The 25,073-nt window shown below is 33.9% G+C and overlaps 1 protein-coding gene and 3 long non-coding RNA genes across 6 annotated transcripts; 1 reads left to right on the forward strand and 3 right to left on the reverse strand.

The window, feature by feature from the left end:
• Positions 1 to 7,199: 7,199 nt before the first annotated feature.
• LOC104210349 (uridine 5'-monophosphate synthase) lies at positions 7,200 to 13,994 on the reverse strand. Its single transcript, XM_009759237.2, has 7 exons — positions 13,461 to 13,994; positions 11,817 to 12,150; positions 11,267 to 11,350; positions 10,657 to 10,739; positions 10,484 to 10,571; positions 10,148 to 10,402; positions 7,200 to 7,859 (listed from the first exon to the last, which is right to left on the reverse strand). The coding sequence occupies exons 1-7, from the start codon at positions 13,913 to 13,915 to the stop codon at positions 7,731 to 7,733; spliced, it is 1,428 nt and encodes a 475-aa protein (XP_009757539.1). The 5' UTR covers positions 13,916 to 13,994; the 3' UTR covers positions 7,200 to 7,730.
• Positions 13,995 to 15,697: 1,703 nt separating this feature from the next.
• On the reverse strand, positions 15,698 to 17,159 carry LOC138882107 (uncharacterized). Its single transcript, XR_011403607.1, has 2 exons — positions 17,071 to 17,159; positions 15,698 to 16,858 (listed from the first exon to the last, which is right to left on the reverse strand). It is a non-coding gene; the product is annotated as an uncharacterized lncRNA (long non-coding RNA).
• LOC138882106 (uncharacterized) lies at positions 16,857 to 20,677 on the forward strand. Its single transcript, XR_011403606.1, has 4 exons — positions 16,857 to 17,171; positions 17,331 to 17,446; positions 18,781 to 18,946; positions 20,263 to 20,677. It is a non-coding gene; the product is annotated as an uncharacterized lncRNA (long non-coding RNA).
• LOC104210351 (uncharacterized) lies at positions 18,864 to 23,462 on the reverse strand. Of its 3 annotated transcripts, none has more exons than XR_011403604.1 (5): positions 23,119 to 23,462; positions 21,402 to 21,523; positions 20,065 to 21,105; positions 19,333 to 19,914; positions 18,864 to 19,000 (listed from the first exon to the last, which is right to left on the reverse strand). It is a non-coding gene; the product is annotated as an uncharacterized lncRNA (long non-coding RNA). The 3 variants fall into 3 exon arrangements; XR_011403605.1 differs by having other exon boundaries at positions 18,922 to 19,000; positions 19,728 to 19,914; XR_706857.2 differs by lacking the exon at positions 18,864 to 19,000 and having other exon boundaries at positions 19,230 to 19,914.
• Positions 23,463 to 25,073: the final 1,611 nt, after the last annotated feature.

Genomic DNA, 25,073 nt, shown 5'->3' on the forward strand with positions numbered 1-25,073 from the left:
CACCATAAAATCCCCTCAGCAGCTGCGCCTATGTGCCAAGATGACCACAAATAAACCTGTCAGACACTGCACATTCAGTGCAGAAGTGCAGCATGAGTACGTAAATCAATGCGTACCCAGTAAGTATCTAGACTAACCTTAGAGAAGTAGTGACGAGGGGTCGACATCGACACTTACTAGAGGTCCAATAAAGGAAAATAATAAATCATGACCAGACACGAAACACACAACAATAATAGAGTAAATCTGTAAGTTAAATAATTTTCCAAAAATTTCTTTTAAAGGTATGGATTTCTTAGTCTTGTATTCTACCTCAATAGCTCGGATGTATCAGGTACCAGTATAAAACAGATAAGAAATACCATATAAAATGCAAGGCATCAGCGGAAGGATAATCTCGTGAATATTTGGACTGCCAGCAAAATAACGTACGATTATGCTAAGGTCGTTCGGCCCGATCCAGAATAATATGTACACTACTAAGGGTCGAGCGCCACGAACCATAGATGCATCTATTATACTGCCAAGGTGCTTGGCTAGCTCCACAAGAAAGAAAAGAAATTACCGAATTATGAAACACATGTTTACAATATAGTACATGAGCACAAAGTGAATATAACCTTTACCGTTTCTCAAATAACTTGCCAACAACTCAAGGTGATAAGGCTCGGCCTAATATATACATATATTTCTAAATCAATTTCAATTATAAATTCAATTAATTAAGCCAGCAGAATGAGTTCAAATACTTTTAGGGCTCGGATACCATGTGAAATAATAAGATAACAAAAAATAATTTTGAAGCTAATCACTCTCTCATGTTTCTCATTGATATATGTTTGAAGTATATATAGGTTATAAAGTAAGGGAGATAGCTACAAGGGATAACAACTGAGATGATAGGGGATAATTACAAGTGCAAGAGATTACTACAAGAAATATAAACAAGCAGTAGATAATGAAATAGATATACTCTAATAGTATTGGCTTGTTATTTCACATTACGTGTTCATTTTTTAGTTAGAATTGATATATCAGTTTTGTCAATATTTGAATAATGTTATGACAGTATATTTATAAATATTATTTTATATTATCAAACTTGCACTTCATGATATTCTTAAAAAACGTATATTTTTAATTTTTATAATTAATTAAACTAAATATTATTAATTTGAAAAATATATCAATTATTTTTACTATATTAGTTATAAATATATGATTACTAATTAATATATATTAAATAAAAAATATACATCTTAAATACCAAATCTAATATCAGTTATACTTATAAAAAATTATTCATAGGTATATATTTATTATATTAATATTTAAATTTTAATAATTACTTTATTTAAATTTTAATCTAAATGTTACACTTGTGCAACCAAACAGTACGCTTGTAATTATATTGTAAGTACGTTATGGTAAATAAATAGGTCATCGTAATTACTATATTGTACAATTACTAGATTTTGTAATTACTACCCTAGTAATTACACCAATTTTAATTACCGAATGGCTTTCAAAAAGACTCTTGAAGGGGAAAAAATACTTTTGGAAAAGTACTACTCTAGCATGTACTACTAATATGGTACTCCCTCTGTTAATTTATGCTGCAATGTCAAGATTTTAGAGTCAAATTTTTTAATTTTTATCGTAAATTAAGACACTAAATTTTTATTTTAAAAAAAATAAAATTTACATATTTCGAAGCTATGTAAAAAATATTATAATTCGTGATAATTAAGACTTCAGAATATTTAAAAAGCATATGAAAAAATCGTCATAAATGAAAAACTTGTTCGATTCCTGAAATCTGGACGGTATCACATAAATTAAGACTGAGGGAATATAAAGGAAATAGTGTCGAGATATTTTTACGAAAATATAAAGACAAGAAAGACCAAAGAGTAACATAGTATGTTTTGCATGAATTAGCTTTTACCAAACTACCTATAGTGATTTTTAATGGAAGCCCTTCGTGGAATAATACAATTAAGTCCCGTTTAGTCACAAACTAAAACTTTTTCATTTATTCAGGTATTAAAAATAGTCACAATAAATTTAGCAACTTTAAGAATGAGTTGTGAATGCTGGAAAAAAATAAGGTATTAAATGTGAATTGGGTGAAGATCTTTTGGATTGAAAAGAAAAGGAAAATGGAGATTTGTAGAAAGAGAGGACGGTAGAGTAGTCTTGATCTCTTTTTAGATTGATAGAGTAAAATCAGAGTGGAAATGGTGTCAAATATCAATCGCCACCAATAATTTCAATAAAATTATTTCGGTCTTGGAAAAAATATTATTTGTTCAAAAGTCGACTTCTTTTGCATTACAAAAAGAATTATGTTATGAAATAAAGACTATAAAGTAAAGACAAGTATAGAGAGAAACTGATATATTATTCGAATTCAAACTAATGTACATAATGAACTGAAATCTCTTCTATTTATAGAAGAAAGGAAGCTGCTCCGTAAGCTGCTACTACAAGCTGCTGTGTAAGCTGCTGCTACAAGCTGCAGTGTAAGCTACTATAAGCTGCTGTGTAAGCTGCTACTACAAGCTGCTGTGTAAGCTGCTACAAGCTGCTGTGTAAGTTGCTGTTGTACCTGATATGGATAATCTTCTACTGAGAGCAATATTTATCCATAACGGAGTACTGAATGGATAAGCTTATTATACCCGGTATGGATAATCTTCTACCGGGGGTAATGTTTATCCATAACTGGGTACTGAAAAGATAAGCTTATTATACCCGATATGGATAAACTTCTACTGGGGGTAATGTTTATCCATAACCGGGTACCAAAGTGATAAGCTTCTTCAGGAAACTTATTTCCAATATAGTACTAAATAGATAAACATATTTACGGTGGAGTCCCATATGAATAAGCTTCTTCAGGAAACTTATTTACAACGGAGTACTAAATGAACATCCATAATATAATATATTTATAACAAATTATAGTTTCCCTCCCTCTATTGTTGACCACTCTTTTGAATATATGACAATCAAACGCCAAATAATAAATAGATATGCACTAATAAACAAGTTAAAATAGTTTAATTTAGGGAAAATTTCACATGAGAATAACTGGGATTTCAATTTTATAACTCATATTTCAGTTTACAACCAACTAACCCAAAAGTAATAGGCTAATATTCAACATTCAACTCCAATAAGTTCTCGAAATTACAATTTAATTTTTAAAAAAGATTGCTCAAGCTTTTAAGTTAATTTTTGAATCAGTAACTGTAACTCAAATATTAGTTCAACAAACCAAATTCATTTGCGTGATGAAAATTAGATTTTTAACAAGCTTAAATATGTGGGTTTAGATTCCGAATTTGATTTTGTGAGAAATTTGGAATGGGTATTATTTGGAATTGTTAGAAATAGTATAAGGAGGTTGTATATAAAATTTGAAGTCATTTAATGGAGATTTGAACTGGTTTTGAACAAGAATTGCAACTGAGAATCGTGGAAGAAGTTACTCTACATACGCTTGTATAAAGGTGTATAAAAATGTATAAGAAGTGTTTATACACTCATATACACTATTATACATGATTATATATAATTATACAAAAAAACTGACTTCGTCTCTTTCCTTGCGTCTTTTCAGAAATTTAACTCAAATCTTGCTCAAATCTACTCCAAATCACTTCAAATTTGAATTTTTAACTCCTTTTGATATTTTCAATCAATTGGAACAACACCCAATCCAAACAACTAACAAACTCAAAAAATCCTATTTTGGAAAGCAAAGCTTTGAATGGCCTTCAATGGTGGACTTTTACTCTTTAATTTTCTTATATTGCAATCAGGTGACACAGGGGGAGAAGCAGTAATAGCAGACGACCCCTTGAAGCATATGTAGAAGATGTGAGAAGAAAAAAGAGTGAAAGCAATGGTTGTGAGAACACAGATTTAACTCCATAGCTTTTAGAAGCAATGGTTGTAAGAACACAGAGTTTGAATTTGCTAGTGCTTTTAAAATATGTATAATATGAGCTAGATCGGATAAAACTTAAAAATATGAACCCATTTTTTGTTATGGTGTGATGTCAAATGTATTTTCTTATAATTCTTAAATTTATATTATTAACTCCATACCTCCTTTTAATATTTCGTTATCCCTCAACTCTGCCCATCTTTCGAAAGAAAAAATCGTTTACCCATTATTGGGTGAAAATCATTTACACCCTTCAACTTTGACTAAAAATCAAACTCCCGCCTTAATTTTGAACAATAGTCATTTTCCCCCTTTTATGTCATGCAACATAAATTTTTCCCTTGACATTTTTAATTTTCCCTCTGTATAATATCTTTTAATATTATATAGAATAATATTTTATTTTTAACCTAGACATTTTGCCTATAGTTTAAATAATTTTTAATCTTAGTATAGATTTTTACTTAAGTTTATTAATATTGTAAGTAAAGTATTATTTTAATAATTTTATTACAAAATCTAACGCTATTTTTTTTATGATTGTTATTTAAATATTATGTACATTAAGTATGTATATTTGAGTGTGTGTACACATATATTTAAGTTTCACTCTCTCTTATTCTCTATCATCTATATGGATAAATGAGTGTTGATCGTCATTAATGAAATAATATTTAAATTATAATTTAGAATGCATTTACAATATAAATAGATAATCTTTTAGAATTCTGTTATAAAATTTATTTCTATTTCTTTCATTAGTAGCGACTAAAACTCATTTATCTATATAGAATTCTATTATAAATTTATCTCTAATTTTATTCATTATCTTTGTATTACTTGCATTCAAATAATTATAAATTTTTTACTCCATTTTATTGTCACTTTATCAATATATATTAGAGCTTCGATTGCTATAAATAAGATTAAATTATTTTTATTCTGCCTGTTTATTTCAGTATAGAACATATTACTTAATTACTATTTCTCACTTTTGTTTTTCGTCTCGGGAATAAATTTCTTTTGTTATATAAAGTTTAAAAATGAAAGAACAATATCATGATTTTCAAAAAAGTTAAAAAAAAAAAAAGAAGAAGAAGAAGAAGAAGAGGAGGAGGAGGAGGAGACAAAGGTTGATATGTAAGGATAAAATAGGTATTAAAAAGTCAATTGACATAAAAGGGGGGAGAATGACTATTGTTCAATGTTGAGGGGGAGTTTGATTTTTAAAAGGAAAGTTGAGGTGTATAAATGATTTTCACCCCCATTATTTGTTCTACTTACAAAAAAATACACTGCTTCAGTTTTGAATTTAGGAAATTAATCAGGGAGTTTTTCTTATAATACTGTAATAGAAATTTATTTACTTATTTTTTTGCGGTTTTGTTATTGAATTATTTCCTTTTTCCCTTTTCTCTCCTCTCTCTCTTTTTCCCCTATTCCCTATTTTCTTCAGCTTGTATGCCTAACACACTCATCCACAAATTGGTCCATTCAAAGATAAAAAATACACATTCTCGAGCATACATACATACAATTTCAGACTTTAAGATTTTGTGATTTGTGTGGATTGGATATTCTTGCAAGTGATTGAGAATATCTTTTGGAATTTATATCTCAATTTTGAGGGAGATTGGTTAAGTATGGAGTGGGTTTTAGGTAAAAATTAAGATTGAAACTCGAAGAAGAAGAAGAAGAAGAAGAAGAAGAAGAAGAAGAAGAAGAAGAAGAAGAAGAAGAAGAAGAAGAAGAAGAAGAAGAAGAAGAAGAAGAAGAAGAAGAAGAAGAAGAAGAAGTTGCAGGATTTGTATGATAAATGTATAATAATTGTATCATAATTGTATCTAATACATCAATGCCTAAAATATACTTGTATCATAATTGTATCTAACTTATATTTGATATACTAATACCTAAAACAACACCTAATACAATACTAACACAATTCACATACATTTGTGATACAAACTGCGACACATTTCTGAAAAAATTGTAATACAATTGTGATCTTCATGTTCTTCAAGTTTCAATCACAACTCTAAACTTAAAATTTGATATAATATTATATTATAATTGTATTAGTATTGTATCACATATTATTTTAGGCATTAGTGTATCAGATACAAATAACATATAATTTAATACAATTCTAAAACAATTGTGATACATTTATCATACAATTCTTGCAACTTGGTTTTCTTCGAGTTTAAATCTAAAATTTTACGTAAAACCAACTCTAAACTTAACCAATTTCCCTCAAAATTGATATATAAACTATAAGGTATACTCTTTATTGTTTGCAAGAACACCCAATCCAAACAAATCACAAATTCTTAAATTTAGAATATTGAATTCTTTCGAAACTTTTTAATGGATGTCGATGGAGAACCCTTTGTTGCTGCAATTTTAGAGATAAATTTTTACCATTTTTGTTTACATTGTGAGAGAAGTACCAATTTTGGATGATAAGTATGAGGGAGAGAGAATGAGATGAAATCTTTTGAAAAATAAATGAAGTTCAAATTTTGGTGAAAGAGAGAGAATGAGATGAAATCTTTTGAAAAATAAATGAAGTTCAAATTTTGGTGAAAGAGAGAGAATGAGATGCAAAATTTAAGGAATCTTCTATTTTCTTCTTTTTTTATGCAAAATTTAATCGTAAATATATGTATAGAATATAATTAAGTACGAACCTAAATAAAAATAGTAAGTTTCTATTATAATATAGCTAGGAAATTTACTACCTTAATTGATCGAACAAATCAGAATCCCCATGTTGTAGTTCCTTCGCTTTTTAATTAAAAGCCCGAGGCCATCTAGTTGCTCATTATAAGCAGAGGCGAAACAAGATTTGACAACTATGAATTCTAAACTTTCATGGAACCCACAGATCATCATTGTTACTAGATTCGCAATTAATTATTTATTAATATTTAATAAATTTTCTAATAAAATAGGCAGATCAACAAGTTGTACCTCGTAGATGTATTGGATTTGCAAAAAATTAGAAAGAAAAAAAGGGAAACATAAAAATACGAGCCAACGTAGTGAAGCCAACGTAAAAACTTAACTAAAACATAAAAGAAAACTGTACTTTAAAGAAGAGTGTACCTCCTCGACTTTAGCTAATGGAAAATAATTAGTAAAAAATAATGTGTCGATTTAATCGTTCCATCTTTTGCTTTCATCCTAAAGAAGTGTGTATATGTAAAATAATTAATGTCAATTTTGCAAAAACTAGTGGAAGGACCAAAATGCCTACACTTTGGCAAAGGTATAGGCTTCCATTGTGCAATAAGAGTTCGAGGACAACAATTGATGGTTCGTGTACAAACTGGAAAGCATCAGATAATAACTGTGATACGACACAAGAGATATATTCACCCCCCCCCCCCCCCAAAATCCACTTCCAATAATCGAAACCAAAAAAAGAAGGTAAAAATAACGTACTTCAAGTATCTGGTATCAAGTTATTCAATCCTCCGAGTCAGCAAAAAGCAGCCAGGCATTATTCTTTTGGAGCACCAGCACACAGAGGAACAACAGCAAACAAAGCTGTTGAGCATTAGTCTTTTGGAGCACATATAGTTCTGACATACTTCCGTTACTTGGAGATAACACTAAACTTGTGCCACAACTCGGCAGTAAAAGGGCATACATAAAGAAGAGGTAAAATTGGAGGGGGAGAAAAGGTAAACTAGAATGAGGAGGAAAAAAAAAGTTGTAAAAGACAATTTTAGCTCACAATGATACAAGCCCCAACAAATGACTCTTACTTGCAGTTAACCAAATACGCATCCCACCCTTGAAGCCGGTATTCACGAGCTGCCTCTATGGGGTTGGCGGCCTTTATAATTCCACGGCCAACTATAATGATATCACTGCCCCTATCAGCAATTACCTGAAACCATAAATTCTTAGAGTGAGAGCTCCTAAAATAATTTTCTGTCATGTTAAAACTAGAAAAATTCTAATAAAACCAATTAAAAGGTAGCTGGGAGTAGGACGAAACAACCCCCACCTCACAGCCCCCACATAAAAATAAAACAAAAAAGTTTTGTATCATGCAAATGCTGCTGAACAACAGACCAAAACACCCTAAGTAATAGCACAACAATATGAAAATGTTCAATCTCAACGACTTTATGCTACTCATATAGTCAACACAAAAGTTTGGTTCCCTGGGGTCTTGTTAAAGCACACATTTTCTGCAACTGACAATTCACATGCAAGGGTGAAGTATAAAACACAGAAGTGTCATAAGCTAAGTTTTGTAGGAACTAACAACTTCTTCCTTTCTAGCTTCAAGCATCCGGTGTCCGAAACACACTGGCCCTAATTCAAATCTGCACAGTACAAAGCCCGCTATCAGGGGTTTTAGAGTTTCCCATATAAGAGGACTGATTCCCAGGTCTTGGATCGGAAAGGTTTCCAAAGTGAAAGAACCTTTACCATTAACACCACACCCTTCGGTGGGTTATAATTTCTTTCTACATCATTACATGTACTTTCAATCACTAACTCATCAGTGCAAAGCCATCTTATGGATAAAAATTGCTCCTCTAGCTCATTATTTTAAAAGAAAATCTTTTCTAGTTTAATGCTGTGAGTGAAGAGTCTTTTACAATTCCAAAAAATATTGTACATTCATGAAAAGGATAAGAGGGTAGACAAATTCCAGAGTACAATACGGGTTCAAATTCTCTTAGTACACTGGAGATAAATGAGTTAATTTAAGCATTAACTATTGCAAAGTGTTGAGTAGAGGTACAACTGCAATAGGCTCTCACTGTAGTTGAGCCATGATTGTTATCAAGCAAGGGTCAAAACATATAGACGCTGAATAGGTTTATCTGTACTCTCCTTCAGTGGGAGTCTCTTTCATAGTTTGTTACTCCCTCCATGCATTTTATGCGACAGTGTTTGAATGGGCACAAAGTTTAAGAAAGAAAGAAAAACTTTTGAAACTTATGGACTAAAAAAAACCATAAACATTTGTTTGGCTAGAAATAATCTCATTAAGTGTAAAATGGGAATTTAGAGTTAAATTATTTTTAAATATAGGTGTCATTCTTTTGGTACAGACTAAGAAGGAGTGCCACATAAAATGAGACAGGGAGTATTACATGTTTCACAAACACATGAATCATACATGCAATTAATTCCATGTAAAACAATGATAGAGTTATATATTCATACGTATGCTAACATAAATATGTACAATACAACTGCGTATTTTGTTTATTTAGGCGCAGTAGAGCTTAGAGACAGTGCCAGGTAGAGTCAAATCATAATACTCACAGGAGAGCCCTCTAAGAATACGTCATCCATTTCTCCCCCCTTAGGATTAACAAACAATGACTGATAACTGCCTCAGATACCAAGACTACAAGCGAAGGCTTGTCCCATGCATGCATAGCTGTTCTGATAGTTATGATTGAGGCTAAGGTATAAAGGAAGGATTTTCAAACACCTAAAGAATGTTGTGAAATTTCAACCATTGACCGAGGCTCATCAGTTCGCCTTGATGGGTTCCTATCAATTACTGGAAGCGCGGCAAATATCCTAGCTACCAATAACGGGCGCTGTTGCCTCCTCTCAAGTCTCTGATGGATTTGGGGCTCTCAACCATTTACATAATTGGCGCTTTCCTAGTTTCTTAACACTGTAGGAATTGTTTACTTGCTTCCTCTATTATATGCAGTTACTAATAGAAATGTTTGGTTCATGGTGTCAATAAATTGTGTGTTGAACTAGAATGCCACAGGGACATGGTACCAAATGATATGTCATTGAAATATGGAGCTGGCAGTCAAAGGGATCAAACTACGAAAAGAAGAAAGTGAGGTGGCTGACTGGTTCTGTAACTAACAAGAGTTTGAGAAGTTGCAAAGAAGATAAAGAAGCGGAAAATTAGGGAGCTCTTTTGGCTTTCCAGGATGAAGAGGAGTTCAAAAGAAGCAGCTGCTAAAAAATCATCATTTATCAAGAAAGGAGACAGTCAATCGTCTGAAAAGGAATGGACACACTCTTCCGGCCAACTTACAGAATCATTCCTTAATGAACCAGCAACTTCAACGTAGGCGATAAAGGAGTAGCAACTAGCAAGTAGTATAGCTCATCTTTTAAGAAATGAAAACTAAGATAGGACCGGAACATGAACATTTTATGGTAGCAACCAGGACTTACTGCAGATGGAGTGTTATATAGTTGGCCAAGAGCATCTCCACCTTTGACCAACTGAACACCAGGCGTAGCATGGATGAGGGATGGGTTTCCTGGACCATTAGGCCAAGAAGCAGGATTTACAGAGATGAATCCAATGACAAAATCTGAGTGATCCTCAGCAATTTTTACTGCTGCTGCCGTGTAAGCTCCCGTGGCTAGGTTACCAGCAGAACTCATTTCAGCAAGAAGCAACAGTCCCCTACCACGTGACAAGCCCTAAGTACAAAAGAGTGGAATCAGATCTAAATAGAATTTTCTGTAGCTCAGCAGCTTAGGTATCAGTAACACCAAACAAACCTTCAGTTTCAGACCATCCACAATTCCAGGACCAGAAATAATGTGTGCATTAGTTATATCAGCCCAATCTAAAATGCGAAAGATACCTCTGCAGACAAACAAGACAACTTAGGGAGATTAACTTTAGCAAAAAAAGGAATATGAGAAAGAAATAGTAATCTGACATCCCTCACCCTTCATATTGCATCGTCACTGTATTTCCAATGTCAGCAAACTTACGATCTTCAAATATTAAAAAGTTATGTTTGTCTGCAATCTACAGAAGAAAAGAAACAAGAGTAAGCACTCAACATAAACTTTAATATCTATCTACTGTCAAAAACAAGAATTATTTTTAACCCTGTTTAATATCATTTTTCCATTCAACTTGCAAAGAGTGTCCATGTCAACCTAACATTGGCAGGCATTATTTAAGCCAACAAGCACTTCTATCACATCGTATGCTGTTATTATGACCAAACATTTAGTACACTGCTCCAGCTATCAGCCCAGGAAACAAAATCATTTTCCAGATAAATACCTAAACATATGGCAACTCCTTGGATGCAGTGATTGAACTTCCTTTTTTTTTAAATAAGTAGATGCAGTGACTAAACCTTTTAGACTAGAGTTGCAATCCTGCCGCCAGCTAGCTCATATATCTTATTCAATAGCTCATGCACATAATGAAGGAATAAAGGAACTCAGAAATATGTTAAACATGGTCTAAAAGTTTCTGCACTAGAGAAAAACTGGAGCAATAACGACATCATCATCCACCAATCATGTCAAAGAGTAACTTACCGATCTAAGTTTAGAACCGAAGTCAGGAGTGAAATCAGGCAATATATCAACATGTGTTTTTAACATGCATATTTCAGGTCCAACCTGCACAGGAAGATTTGAAATAACTTGTCAAAATATTACACATTAACGCACAAACATAAACCATTGGACAAAGATTAAATAGGAAAGTAGGAAATGCCGCTTGCTTTCCTTCTGTCACACCAAAACACAGGAGGTTTAGGACAATTCATATGCTAAATGCAGCTGCTAGTCGTTACACTCTGATACCTTTGTAAACCTTAAGAGTCTCATTTTCTCTGTTCATTCGACACCCAAAGACAAGGTAATAAAGTCTCTACAATGTTGTGACACAAATTCAAATTTAACAAGAAAGAACAGCAGAGGAGTGGTGATTTTCATATCTAACTAGCCCCGTTCCTTGTTTGCAGAACTTGTTATACATGCACAATTGCTTAAGGTTGCTTACATCAAAGCCGAGGAAACAATACCTTATTCAAGAATGCTTACAAAAAAAAAAAGGAAAAAGATACTTTTGAGTTTTGATCACCTTGTCAGCAATATCTAGCAATTCCGCAGCTGTGGCCACATCAGCAGAAAGGCACAAGTTAGTCTCCTTTTGCACCATAATTTCAAACAACTTCTTCCCTGTCGGATTTTTCGCAATCTTTGCCCTCTCCTGATACGGTAATCTGAGACTGACCTTAGTTTCCTTCACTGGAACCGCAACTTTGCGGTTCTCCTCTAAGAATTTCTTCACCATTTTTTCTGTTTCCTCTGAAACTCTACCCTTTTCCTTTAGTATCTTCACCATCTCAGTCAGTTTTACCATTGAATGCAATGTGATTCCATTCTCAGCCAAATTTTCCCTTCCTCCTTGCTCTCTGCCCAGAAACAATCACCAAACGACTCACTTCAGGAAAAGATAATAGCTCAATATTCACCAATAAATCGCAAATCCATTCTAATTGGAATTTTCCAAAAGACTCACTAACACCAAGTGTAAAAAATAAGGCACTAAACATTCTATCACTTGCTACAAAAAACAAAAAAAAAAAAGGTACAACCAGTAGATTACTACAATTATATGCCACCATTTTTCTCCATTTGTGTTGATTATGCATATGCTTAGCTCTGAACTCCAACTTCTACAAACTTTCCACTAGTTTTAATGCGCTATACCCTAACTGCTGCACTTACTATCACATTCTTCTTGCAAATTTTTTTTTGGAAAAAACGGTTGCAACCATTTAATTTTAATGTGATACTATTTCCTTTTTAGTATATCCCAAAATAAAATAAAAATCTTTTTATATCAAAAAGATATTTATCTTTAAACTTTCTATTTTACAAGATATTTATAGTCACGCAAATGTCTATTCCAAAGATTTTTTTCTTACAGCTTGTTTGGATGGTTGTTTTATATCGTTTCATAATGTATCGTATCGTATTGTATTGTACTGTATCGTTTGATGAATATAATGTTTGGATGGATTGTGCGTTTTGCCGTCGTTTCATGTTATCATGCACCAATAATATGATGAATAAGCTTGCAATATTATAAAGAAAAATTATGATACGGTACATAAAAAGGTAGGGTAAATGATAAAATAAAATTATTTAATAATAATGAAAGGTGAAATTGAGAGAAAAGGACAAGGTAACGACGCGACCACACCAAATCTGTCGTTACATAAAGTGGCACATTTCATCATTACATAACGATGGATTTAACGATACGATAAAATTTAAGTAACAATCAAAACAAACATTGTATTTAAGTAACAATACGATACAATATAATAGGTAACAACCATCCAAACAAGCTGTAAAATACGTGCCTAGTACTCCTTTCATATGACACATATATATATTTGAAAATAATTTAACTTTAAATTTTTTATTTACCCGTTTTACAGAAGTTTTTATAGTCATACAAATATTATAGCCACCTGCCCATTAAGCTTTTAATGTTACAAGTTTCAAAAGTCTTTTTTTTATTCTTAACCTCCATCCCGAATCAAACTATTTCACCTAAATTGAAACTGAGGGAGTACATCTTAACTTTAGAAAACGAGAGTTGTGCTACTTTCAATAGTACTTGAGGAAAAAAAAAACATTTCTTTAAAAGGTAAAGTGTAGCAGTACTTCAGGAAAAGTTTTTGTACGAGTAAAAGAAAGAAATTGTACCAACCTATCAATCATGACGACAGCATCAGTAACGGTTAACCCAGCGGCACGAAGAGGCGCAGCAGTCTCAAGTACGGAAGCACCACTAGTAACCAAATCCTCAACAATAAGACAAGCTTGACCTGGCTTAAAAGCGCCTTCAATCGCCTTCGCAGTACCGTAATCCTTAACCTCCTTACGGCGCATGAGCATAGGCACGTCATGAGCAGTGGAGATACACGTGGCAATAGGGAGAGCCGTGTAAGGCACGCCGCACACGACGTCGTATTTGGTGGAAGACGGGAGGGAACCGACGAGCGTTTGGGAAATCTGACGGAGAATCGAAGGGTAAGAGACGATTAAACGGAGGTCGATGTAGATTGGGGAAGAGATCCCGGATTTCAGCTTGAATTCCCCGAATTTGACGGCGGAGATATCGTGGAGCTGGAGGATTATTGATTCCATTGTTTCGGATACCATTGTGTTGTTTTTGTGACCTTTTAGAATAGGAAGAGAGTGAGAGGGTGGCTAGAGTCCAAGTTTGAAGAAAATGGCGCTTATATAGAAGTCGCTTTCATATTGGAAACTGGGAGGTTTTTATTTAGGGCTTTTGCTATACTATCTTTTGTTTTTTCTATTTTACATACTATTTTGATTTCATAAAATACTCTTTTTAATACTTTTTGAATAATTATTTGATCTTCTTTAATAATAAAAGTGTTTGTGAAAACAAAATTCTATCGCCCTTAACATTTCGCTTAGGGGTTATTTGGTTTAGATACATATAAGAATTAGGAATGAGGCGATTGTAATATATGAATTAGTAATATACAAATTATAATGTAATGGTTGTTATACTTTTTTTTCAATTGTGAGATATTACGTTATTTTAATCTATTACAAATATTATTTTAGTTGCATTATTTTAATAGGAGATTAATAGAAAATAATATAAGATACTAATAAATAGACCAAGTGACAACTTTAAAAGGTTATTTTTTTTAATTCAAATTATAAGTGAGTATAGGAGATTATTCCCTCTTTTTAATATTTTGAACATAATAGAAATATTTGTCTAAATTGATTTTTTATCCAATTAAAGCAATAATGGTGAATTTGAAAAAGGAAAAAGTGATAAAAATGCATCTTGATTTCTAAAATGTCAAATATTTAGAACAAACTCAATGTGTCAAGATAGCTCGCATTTGGGATCAAAGGTAGTATAAAATTGGCCAATTGCGCTCTTCGTTCTAATTTGCTTTGTCATCTTTTAAATTTTCTATGGATCTTTGACAAGTTTTTGCAACGATTATTTAGAAATTTTTTTCAAAGATTTTAATAAAAAAATCCAAAAAGACACTATTAATAGAACGGTAAGTATTTATAAAAGAACGTGCTTAATAAAAGAAAGAGAAATGGTTAGCCGATCTCAAAAATAATAATCGATAAAATATATATATTTCTCTGTACATGTGTATATATAGAGAGAAAGACGGAACCAGGATTTTAATCGTTTGAAGTTACTAGGTTCTAGACTAATAAATTATAGATATTCAATTAGATTTTTAAGACAAATACATGATTCAAACCAAAGTTACTGGTATATATATATATGTATGTATACGTATGTGTGTGTGTGTTTGGGGGGGGGGGGGGGAGCCCGATCGCCTGGGTCCAATATGAACAAAGCTTCATAGTTTGAAACTTTATTAGATTTACGGGGAAGCACCAAAAAAACTTGAAAACGCAATAGCATAAAAAGGGAAGTAGAGAAATTGAATCAAAACTAGATTTGTCCTAAAGAACTGATTTAAAACCGTGTTATAACAATTTATTATTTAAATAGCTATGCAGCTTTCCAGTGTATAGCTAAAAATGCTTTGAAAAAAGTTAGCTTGCAGAAGAAATGTAGATTGCCTTTGTAGAGTAGGAATAATTGATTTAAACCCATTGAAATCCAAATAGCCATTCAACGCAGGTGCATGATTTTACAAAGCAGTGAAGTGATGAAACCTTATGTGTAGAGGAAGTTTCTGAAAAGCTCTTAGTAATCCTTACTTACACTACAACTAAATGATATGACATGTCAGTCACATTTAATTTGTTCATTGTAATATTGGATTACACGGTAAAAACCGACAGAAAGAACCTTCTGAAAGTAAGAGCATCAACTCTTGAGGCGTATATGAGTGAAAGACGTGGACACATTGTGCAATATCTTGTGTTGAAACTATTCTAGTAGCTGAAGGAATTCAAGAAAGATGGTATGGAAATATTTTTTATTTCTTGTGTGATATGTACAATATTATTCCTATATTTATACAAAGAAAAGAACCATCACCGTTGGCTATAATTTGTGTGTATCATTACATATACATGTGCCCATCACATTGTACACAACCTATATCCCCTTGTGTCCTCCGCTTTGAGTTGTCTCCTCAACTTTGAGCCTATGTCTTGAACACTACTTCTTGTCGGGGCCAAAGTAATTTTTTCTGACAACATCCCCTCAAGTTGGAGACCCCAGATCGGACTCCCAACTTGCCCATCAAAGAACGGTGAAGCGGCCCGGAGAGGGCTTTTGTGAAGATATTAGCGATCTGAGATGAAGATGGAACAAAAGATAGAGAAATCAATCCATCCAGCAATTTTTCACGAATGATATGGTAGTGTCAAGCTCAATATGCTTAGTTCGTTCATGAAAGATGGGATTTTTTGCTATATGAATTGCTGCTTGATTATCACAGTGCAAAGGTACAGGCAAAGATGGAGGAGCAGTGAGATTTTGAAGAAGGCGAACTACCCAGGCAATTTCAGCCACCAATCAACGCATTGATCTATACTCTGCTTCGGCCGAGGAAAGGGCAACAACCTGTTGTTTTTCGATTTCCATGAATTTGGCGAACCGCCCATGCTTAAGAAAAATCCACTAACCAAACGCCGAGAATCAGAACAACCAGCCCAATCGGAATCACAGTAGGCAACAAGCTGAAAAGAAGAATCTGAAGACATAAAAAGTCCAAGCCCTGGATCTTTACACAAGTATCGTAGGGTACGAAGTGCTGCCTGATAATGCCCAGTACAAGGCTTTTGCATGTATTGACTGAGTGTCTGCACGGCAAAAGCAAGATCCGGTCGTGTATTAGTTAAAAAATTGAGCTTTCCAATCAATCAGCGATAAATGGTAGGTCAGAAAGGGGAGTTCCACACTCAGAAGAGAGCTTAAGAGATGGATCAAGAGAAGAAGAAGCATGTCTGGAAGCTAAGCAATCAAACTCAGTGAGGAGGTCTAGAGCAAATTTCCGTTGTGTAACCACTAATCCATTTTGTTCGCGTACAAGTTCTAATCCCAAAAAATAATGCGCCTCACCCATTCAGCGTTCAAGAAATGTTTAATGTCTGCAACTTCTTTGGCATTGTTCCCTGTAATTAAGATATCGTTGACATAAACTGCAAGGATAGTGACCAATTCACCAGAGATCTTAAAAAAAGGGAATAGTCATTAAGTGATGATTTGAAACCCCTTGTACCTAAAGCAGCAGATAAACGAGCGTACCGCTGGTGAGATGCTTGTTTAAGACCATACAACGACTTGTGTAGTCTACAAGCAAGAGAAGAAGAAGAAGGAATTAAACCTGGAGGAAAGCGCATGTAAACTTCTTCATCCAAATCGCCATGTAAGAAGGCGTTGTTGACATCCAACTGGTACAATTTCCAATTTCTTTTCACTGCAATGGTAAGAATACATCGAATCGTTGTCATTTTTACTACTGGCGAGAACGTTTCTATATAATCCAAACATTCCCTTTGTGTATCCCCTCTAATAACAAGACGTGCCTTTAATCTTTCCAAGGATCCATCTGACTTTAACTTCACTTTATATATCCATTTGCAGGGCAAAGCCTTTTTTCCTTCTGGCAAAATAACAATGTCCCAAGTGCGATTGAATTCTAGTGCGTCAAGTTCTTTTTCCATAGCAAGTTGCCAACCTGAATCCTTGGTTGCCTGATGGTAAGAAGTAGGTTCTTGTATTTGGACATATGGAATTTATCATTATCTGATTATCTTTTGTTAGGGCATAAAAAGCAAAAGAATGTATGGGAAGTAAAGGAGGATTAGGAGAAAAAGTAGAATATGCAGTATTACAGATATAATCTGACAAATAGATGGTTGGTGATGCTCTCTTTGTGATCGTCGCAAGACTGGCCCTTGTGGGGAGGGTAAGGCCTCTGTCGGAGGAGTAGTTTGAACTGAGGAAGGGGATACAATTGGACTAGACAGAGGGATAGGAGAGGAACTAGGACATGAATGAGATGGTAGCTGTTGAACAGGTGAACTATGAGAGTAAGCATGCTGAGGTTGTGTGGTAACAAAATTAGGAGTAGAAGACTCATGAGTAAGGAGGAAGCTGGCAGGAAATAATTTAGATATTGGAGCGGAAAAGGAGAAAGGAAAAATAGTTTCAGCAAATCTCACATCCCTTGAAACAATGACCTGGTTAGATAGTAAATTTAGAATCCTATACCCTTTCTTCCCAAATGGATATCCAAGAAAACACCAGGGGTTGCTCTAGGATCAAGCTTATCCCTATGTCGAGACAAGGTAGAACTAAAACATAAACATCCAAAAGGTCTAAGAGAGTGATAATCTGGTTGTTTATCAAAAAGAACCTGATATGGTGATCTATTTTGAAGTACCTGTTGATCAAGTACATGGCAGTCAACAAAGAGTCTCCCTAGAATTTTTTAGGGGCATGTGATTGGAAAAGAAGGGCTCTACAGGTTTCCAAAAGGTGCCTATGTTTCCGCTCTACAACACCATTTTGTTGTGGTGTTGTAACACAAAAGGTTTGATGGATTATGCCTTGTGAGGAAAAGAAATTTTTAGGAATTTGTCTTGTACCTAATTCAAAAGCATTATCAGATCTTATAACTTTAACCTTAGCAGAAAATTGTCTTTCAATAAGTGCTAAGAAGGATTTTAATGTGGGAAATGCACTGGATTTAGTATTGAGAAGAAATGTCCGAGTGCTTCTGGAAAAATCATCAACAATTGTGAGAAAATACTTCTCCTCGTTGTAAGTAGGAGTTTTATATGGTCCCCATGTGTCTATATGAATCAAATCAAAACACTTTTTGGATCTGATAGTACTAATGGGAAAAGGGAGTTTAGATTGTCTGGCTAAAGGACAAATGGTACAAGGAAATTCTTTCTTTTTTGTGAACTTTATAGGTAATCCTTTTATATGTTTCATTGCATAAAAGGGCAAATGTCCCAATCTATTATGCCACAAGCTCTCCAATTCAGTAATACTTTTATTATTACTGAAATTTTTATGACAAAAGGAATAACATGACTCTGAAGACTGAGGCACAAGGGCCTTTGACAAAGAGAAACTGGAAAAGAAACAGACTCTAAACAACTTGACTTGGACAACTGGTTGGAAGAAGACATTGGAGCAATGCTTTTGTCGGGTGTGGCTTGGATTTGAAGAGAGTTATTCTGCACCAGGTAAAGACCAGTAGAGGCATCACCAAAAACTCGACCCCTCCTCAAGGAAGGGACCTGTAAATAACAACCAATTTTGTCAAATGTCATACTACAATTGAATTGCTCACATAGTTTCTTGACTGAAAGAAGGTTATGCTTGAATGTTGGAACATGAAGCACATTATGAAGCACAACACTAGGAGACAATTGAAGCTTTCCTACACATGTAACTATTACTTTATATGAATTAGGTAAATTAACTGATATAGGTGTTCTAAGTACTACGACATCATGTAATAGAGATTTATTAAAAGTCATGTGTTGTGTAGCACCAGAGTAAATTATCCAAGGAACTCTAGGAATACTAGAAAAAAATGAAGTGAAAATATGGCAATTAGCTTCAATACCAGCCAAGTTTGCACTTGCAGTGGGTTCAGAAGTTGAGGCAATAGAACCAACTTGTCACATTGTTCCTTAGAGAACCCTTGGCCAGTAACCATATTTGAGACTGCATTTCCTCTAATTCCTGAGGTGAGAGATTCATCAACTTCTCCAACATTTACTTGTTGGTTTTCAAAATTTCCCCTATTCTGTTAATCTTGAAGTGCTGAGGATATCCTACTAATTTATAGCACTGCTGTTTTTCATGACCTGTTTTCTTGCAATATCTACAATATAAATCATTCTTTCTTGTTGGATAGTGACTTGCTCCTCTAGTTTTCATAACTTTCTTTTGTGGAGCCCATTTCTACCTAGTCATGAAAGCAGAAGAGTCATTAGGAATTTGATGAGTAGAATGTACCTCTCTTTGTGACTCCTGATGTAAAATGATAGAGTAAGCTTGTGATGTGGTAGGGAGAGGCTTCATCAACAACACATTTCCTCTGACTGTGTTGTAGGTCTCATTTAGCCCCATCAAAAATTGTATTAATTTCTGATCTTCCAACATCTTGTGATTGTGCTCCTTAGCTCCACAATTGCACTCACAACTGCATGTCATGAAAGTATTGAGTTCTTTCAGTTGGTCCCAGATCCTTTTCAGTTTGGTGAAATAAGAAGTTATATCACTAGTTCCTTGATTGATATTATTCAACTCTCTTTGAAGCTGAAATAACTTTGTACCATCAGCTTGTCCATACCTTTCCTCTAGTTCATTCCATAGATCTGCAGATGTTTGTGAGTAAATAACACTCTCAGCTATTTCTTTGCTTAGAGAATTAAGTAGTCATGCTATTACCATGTCATTGCAACGTGTCCACTGAACTAATAGAGGTGAATCTTTTTTTTTTTTGGCATTGCACATGTTCCATTGATGAATCCCAATTTATTTTTGGCAGATAAAGAGATAAGGACTCCCCTTCTCCAATTTCCATAGCTGGTCCCATCAAATGTAGTATTGATGAGATTCATACCAGGAGAATCAGAAGAGGAGAGGAAATAAGGATGTGAAACATCAATCTCAATTTTGGATTTGGAAGACTGTTCTTCAGTGCCCATTCTGTAAGTGTTCAAAGAAAAGAAATGAAAAGATGAATGTAAAATTGAAAGAAGATCAGTGAGGTATTGCTCTGATACCATGAAGGAATTCAAGAAAGATGGTATGAAAATATTTTTTTATTTCTTGTGTGATATGTACAATGTTATTCCTATATTTATACAAAGAAAAGAACTATCACCGTTAGGCTACAATTTGTGTGTATCATTACATATACATGTGCCCATCACTTTAAGAGGAATAAAATGAGTTTTATATTCTAAAGTTAGAACATATTGTACATAACCTATATCCCCATGTGTCCTCCACTTTGAGTTGTCTCCTCAACTTTGAGCCTATGTCTAAACACTACTTCTTGTCGGGGCCAAAGTAATTTTTTCTGACAACAGTAACCTCTTTATTCTTCCTCAAGCCGAGTCTAGTTTCTTCTCCAACAGAAGTGATGAAACAGATTGGGTATATATGTGCATTGGTAAATGAATTATTATCACGATAACAACCTTCATGTGCATAAGTCATCACTCTGTGAAGTAATCTTGATGCATCATTTTAACTTGTGTTTCAGGAGCTCCAGCCTCCAAACTCATTGCTGTCTTCCAATGTGATTATTTGTGGCCGTCATCCATGCCCCTTCTCCTTTTGTTTTCTTCATCTGTCATATAATCTTGCTCAACTCTTTCCTTCTCTGCTCAAGTCAAAAAAGCTGTTACGGAAGTTTGTTTTGGAAATTAAATAAATAAATAAACACTTTTCCTTTTTATAGGCAAGGAAGTATAAGACACTGATGAAACTGAAGATACCAGGGCTGTAAATACAAATTTAAACTACTTGAAAGCTTTTTCCCTGATTTGGATCAGCAGTAACTTATCTGTTACCATCATAAATTTGCCTCAATAGTCAATTTTTTATTAAAAAAAATTGTAAAGACTGCAGCAAGTGACAACTAAGTTGAAACTACCAGAGAATAATTCAAATTCTTACTCATGTGGCTGTTCAATCGGAAGCGCCACAGTATAAAGCAACTGAACTTGGTTGTCGGCATCCTGAATACTCTCCGTAAGGTTTGAGCATGGCTTTTCTCCATCCAGGGATCAACATACACCCTATATAGAGAAAATAAAACTTGTGGGAATTAAACAATTCTTAAGTGAGGCACCAAAATCCATAGGGCACCCAGATACAATGTAAAACTCTCTTCTACCAACAAGAAACATAGAAAGAAGGAAAACGTAGCAAAAACCAGCAGAGGTCCAGATGGCAGCAGAGAATTGTTCAAAGGAGGAAAAATACAGTGGAAGGAAAATAAATGAGAAAACACCAGTAAATAGAGCAAAATTCAGATAATAGCAGGATAGGCGAACTAATTAACTTTAGATATCAGAGAAAATGTAGTTAGTTTTTTGTCTATATACATCCATTCCAAGCCAGTTAATCAACCAGCATAAATTCTTGGGTTTATATCGGAAGGTACCACAAAAATAGTATTACAGTGTAGAATTCAGAGATAAAGCAACCAATCATCATTTCTAAAACATACGAACTCTAAAAGACAATGCATTTCCTTTTTCCAAATGCTCGAAATATCAAATAACAAATCCAGACGTGAATTACATATGCGTGCGAATATGGCAACACACATGAGTAAAACGATTAAAATGCAAACTAAGATATCTTCCTAGACAAAGAAGCTAGTTCACAAAAACAATGAAACAACATTTGAGTTTCATTTTTTCTTTTGTCTAATAAATAATATATATTTTAAATTCTTACACCTATCTAATGACCCATAATAAACACAATATTATGCATGATAGATAAATTAGCTAGTAACTGCAGGATATATTGCTCATTTTATAGTAATAAGTTAAGATCCAACAGTTTATATTTTGAGTGCAATTCTTGTCCAACAACATCTTCTATGACAAAGCAGTAAGAAAGAAAAGAAGCAGTGGCAACAAGCGAAAGCAGTTAGAAGTTATGTCTTTATTTTATACTTTTGTAGAATTTAAATCTTTCAGGACATAATAGGCCGGTAACTAAATTTGCCGAGTATTCTGCTGTATATGCTTTCTTTTGTCTTGATAGCAAATTTCAACAATATAGGAGATTTACCACTAAATTTATCTCAACCAATGTACTCCAGTTTTTTCTCTTTTTTTAAACATCATGTAACTCCATGAAAGATGGCAGCAACCAATTTTGTCATAGCATAATTCTGCCCGTTTTGACGAAAGCTAATTATTCCTTCCACAACAGATGATTCATTTTGTACTCAAGCCCTACCATTATTTCAGCAGCTTTCAACCACAGAGATTCAGAATCGTAGTATAGGAACAATCCCACAGAGGAATAATTCATTCAGACAAATAAGCAAACACCTTATGGCCATCTCTTTACACTATCATATTTAAAGAAGAGAGCTCACATTCTTCTACCATGACAGATTTTCAGATAAAGGGAACAACTGTAATTTTAAAAAAATAAGCACATAAATATAAATCATTTTCCCAAAACCACCCATTTTTAACCTGCACCCCGAAAATTAAAATAGACACTGGCGGGCTAACTACTTTACCAGATTTAAACAATTTTAATTCAACAATGATGTCGGAAAGTAACAAAATTAAGAATACCAAATGCATAGGATTTGCAGAAAAGGTGAGAAGATTAAGGCGAAAATAGGGGAAACAAAACTCACCTAATAACTGTACATGTAACTCATATAAACGGAATACGTTGAGAAAGCTTAGAAATAAGACAGCAGTTCAAATTGAGTTTCGTAAAGACAACATCAAGCAGGTCAAAGCAAGCGAGAGACAATATCAGCAATGATCCACGGTTTTAGCAGAGCTACACTTGCTGCTCTGTGCAGATAGATGTCCACTTGGTGCCATACAAAGACCAGCTCTCTACGCAGTGTAGGCAAGTGAAAACCACCAAAAATATCCCTGAACGACCCTAAGCTTCTCTCATTAGCGGCTAATTTATATATATATATATAGTAGTGCGGTTATGCCCGGCTAAGCCCGGACCCAATGCTATGTAAGGAATAATGTATAAATGTATATCTTTGTTTAATATTCTGTATGCCGATTCTTTGTGGTAACACTATATTGATATCATTCGGAAACTTTCTAAGTGTTTTAAAAGGACGATAGTTCGCTATATTCACCACATAGAATGAGACGAACATTTTTAGTTCAGATTGACAATCCTCTATGTCATTTACTTTTCAAAATTTATACGGTAAGACTTATATCAGGCATTATATTAAACATTGCATGCTCGTATATTTGTCCACTTTTCTTGTAATAGACAAATTAGTCAATGTACACGTTTAAAAATTTACCCAAAAATAATTTTTTCTGTCCATTACCGTAAATGATTTATTGTATGCAGTGCAAAAAAATGTTTTTAGCCTTGCGGCCATTATTGGTGTTAAACAAGTGGTAGCATCTTTGATGGTTCTTTTAAGAATTCACTTGTTTTCCCTTTAAATTTTTGAGTAGGGTTATGGAGTTAGTGGCATGAATTATAACTAACAGAAGACATTTTCTAATAATTAAGTATAACCAACTTCCTTCCGCAAATATTTATTGAACTCTTTTTCATATTAAACCAGATTAAACATAATGTGTTATAGTTTGTTCAATTCTCTTCTACTATTGTCTGCCTCTCTAAATTTTTTTTAATGATAAGGAAGCATGTATTAATAATAGCAAAAACTTACATAGAAACTACATAGTCCCGTAGGACATTACTATTGTTTAAAACCACTAGACTATTACAAACACTGGTACTTAATTGCGTAATTCCAAAACAAAGACATTTCATGTCTTTTTCCAAAAGACAATTAACAAAAAGAGGGGGCGTGCAAGGTGATAGCATTAATCAGGGTTGAAGTATTTGATTGCTTCCTTAGCTAAACGATTTGCCACTGCATTGCCTTCCCTAAACTTGTGCCTTATCACTGGGATTTTCAGTTGGTGCATCAATAACCTACAATTGAGTAAACAGTTGTTAGTAGGTGCAATATCTTCAGTAATCATTTTTATTATGTCTGTTGAATCTGATTCAATTTCTAGAGCAGCTAGTGACATATCCAGAGCTAACTTGTGGCCTTGCTCCAGTGCTAGTAGTTCTGCCTGCAAAGAGCATGTGCATAGCAAGCTTTGTAATATCCCATAATCCAGTTACCATTGCTATTTCGGAAGAACCCTCCTATACCTGTATGAATCTTTTCTTTTAAGAAAGCACCATAAATGTTAGGCTTGATAATGGGGGGGGGGGGCATGGATTTCAATTTTGATTTTTGATTGTTGTAGGGGATTTTTTTCAATAAAGAAAAGATATTCCCATAATTGATGGAGAACTTGGTTAGTATTAAGATCCAGGTCGAGATCGTTCACATTGTTGCGTTCTAGAAATAGACATTAAGAAATGAAGATAGCCTTTAAGGGTAAAGACATTAAATTCTCTGTTTGGCGAACTACAGTTCTTTTTCTAAAAAATAATTAACTTTACACTTGGAATTAAGCAACAAGACTAATCTGGTGCAAATATCACATGAAGGTACAAAAATTCTGAATCTATTCATAGTTGCTACTGGCCCAATTAAAATCCCAAATTCAAAAGGTGAAAATCAGTCTTCGC

The sequence above is a fragment of the Nicotiana sylvestris genome, chromosome 11 (assembly GCF_000393655.2).
Source record: "Nicotiana sylvestris chromosome 11, ASM39365v2, whole genome shotgun sequence".
Taxonomy (NCBI): Eukaryota; Viridiplantae; Streptophyta; class Magnoliopsida; order Solanales; family Solanaceae; genus Nicotiana; species Nicotiana sylvestris.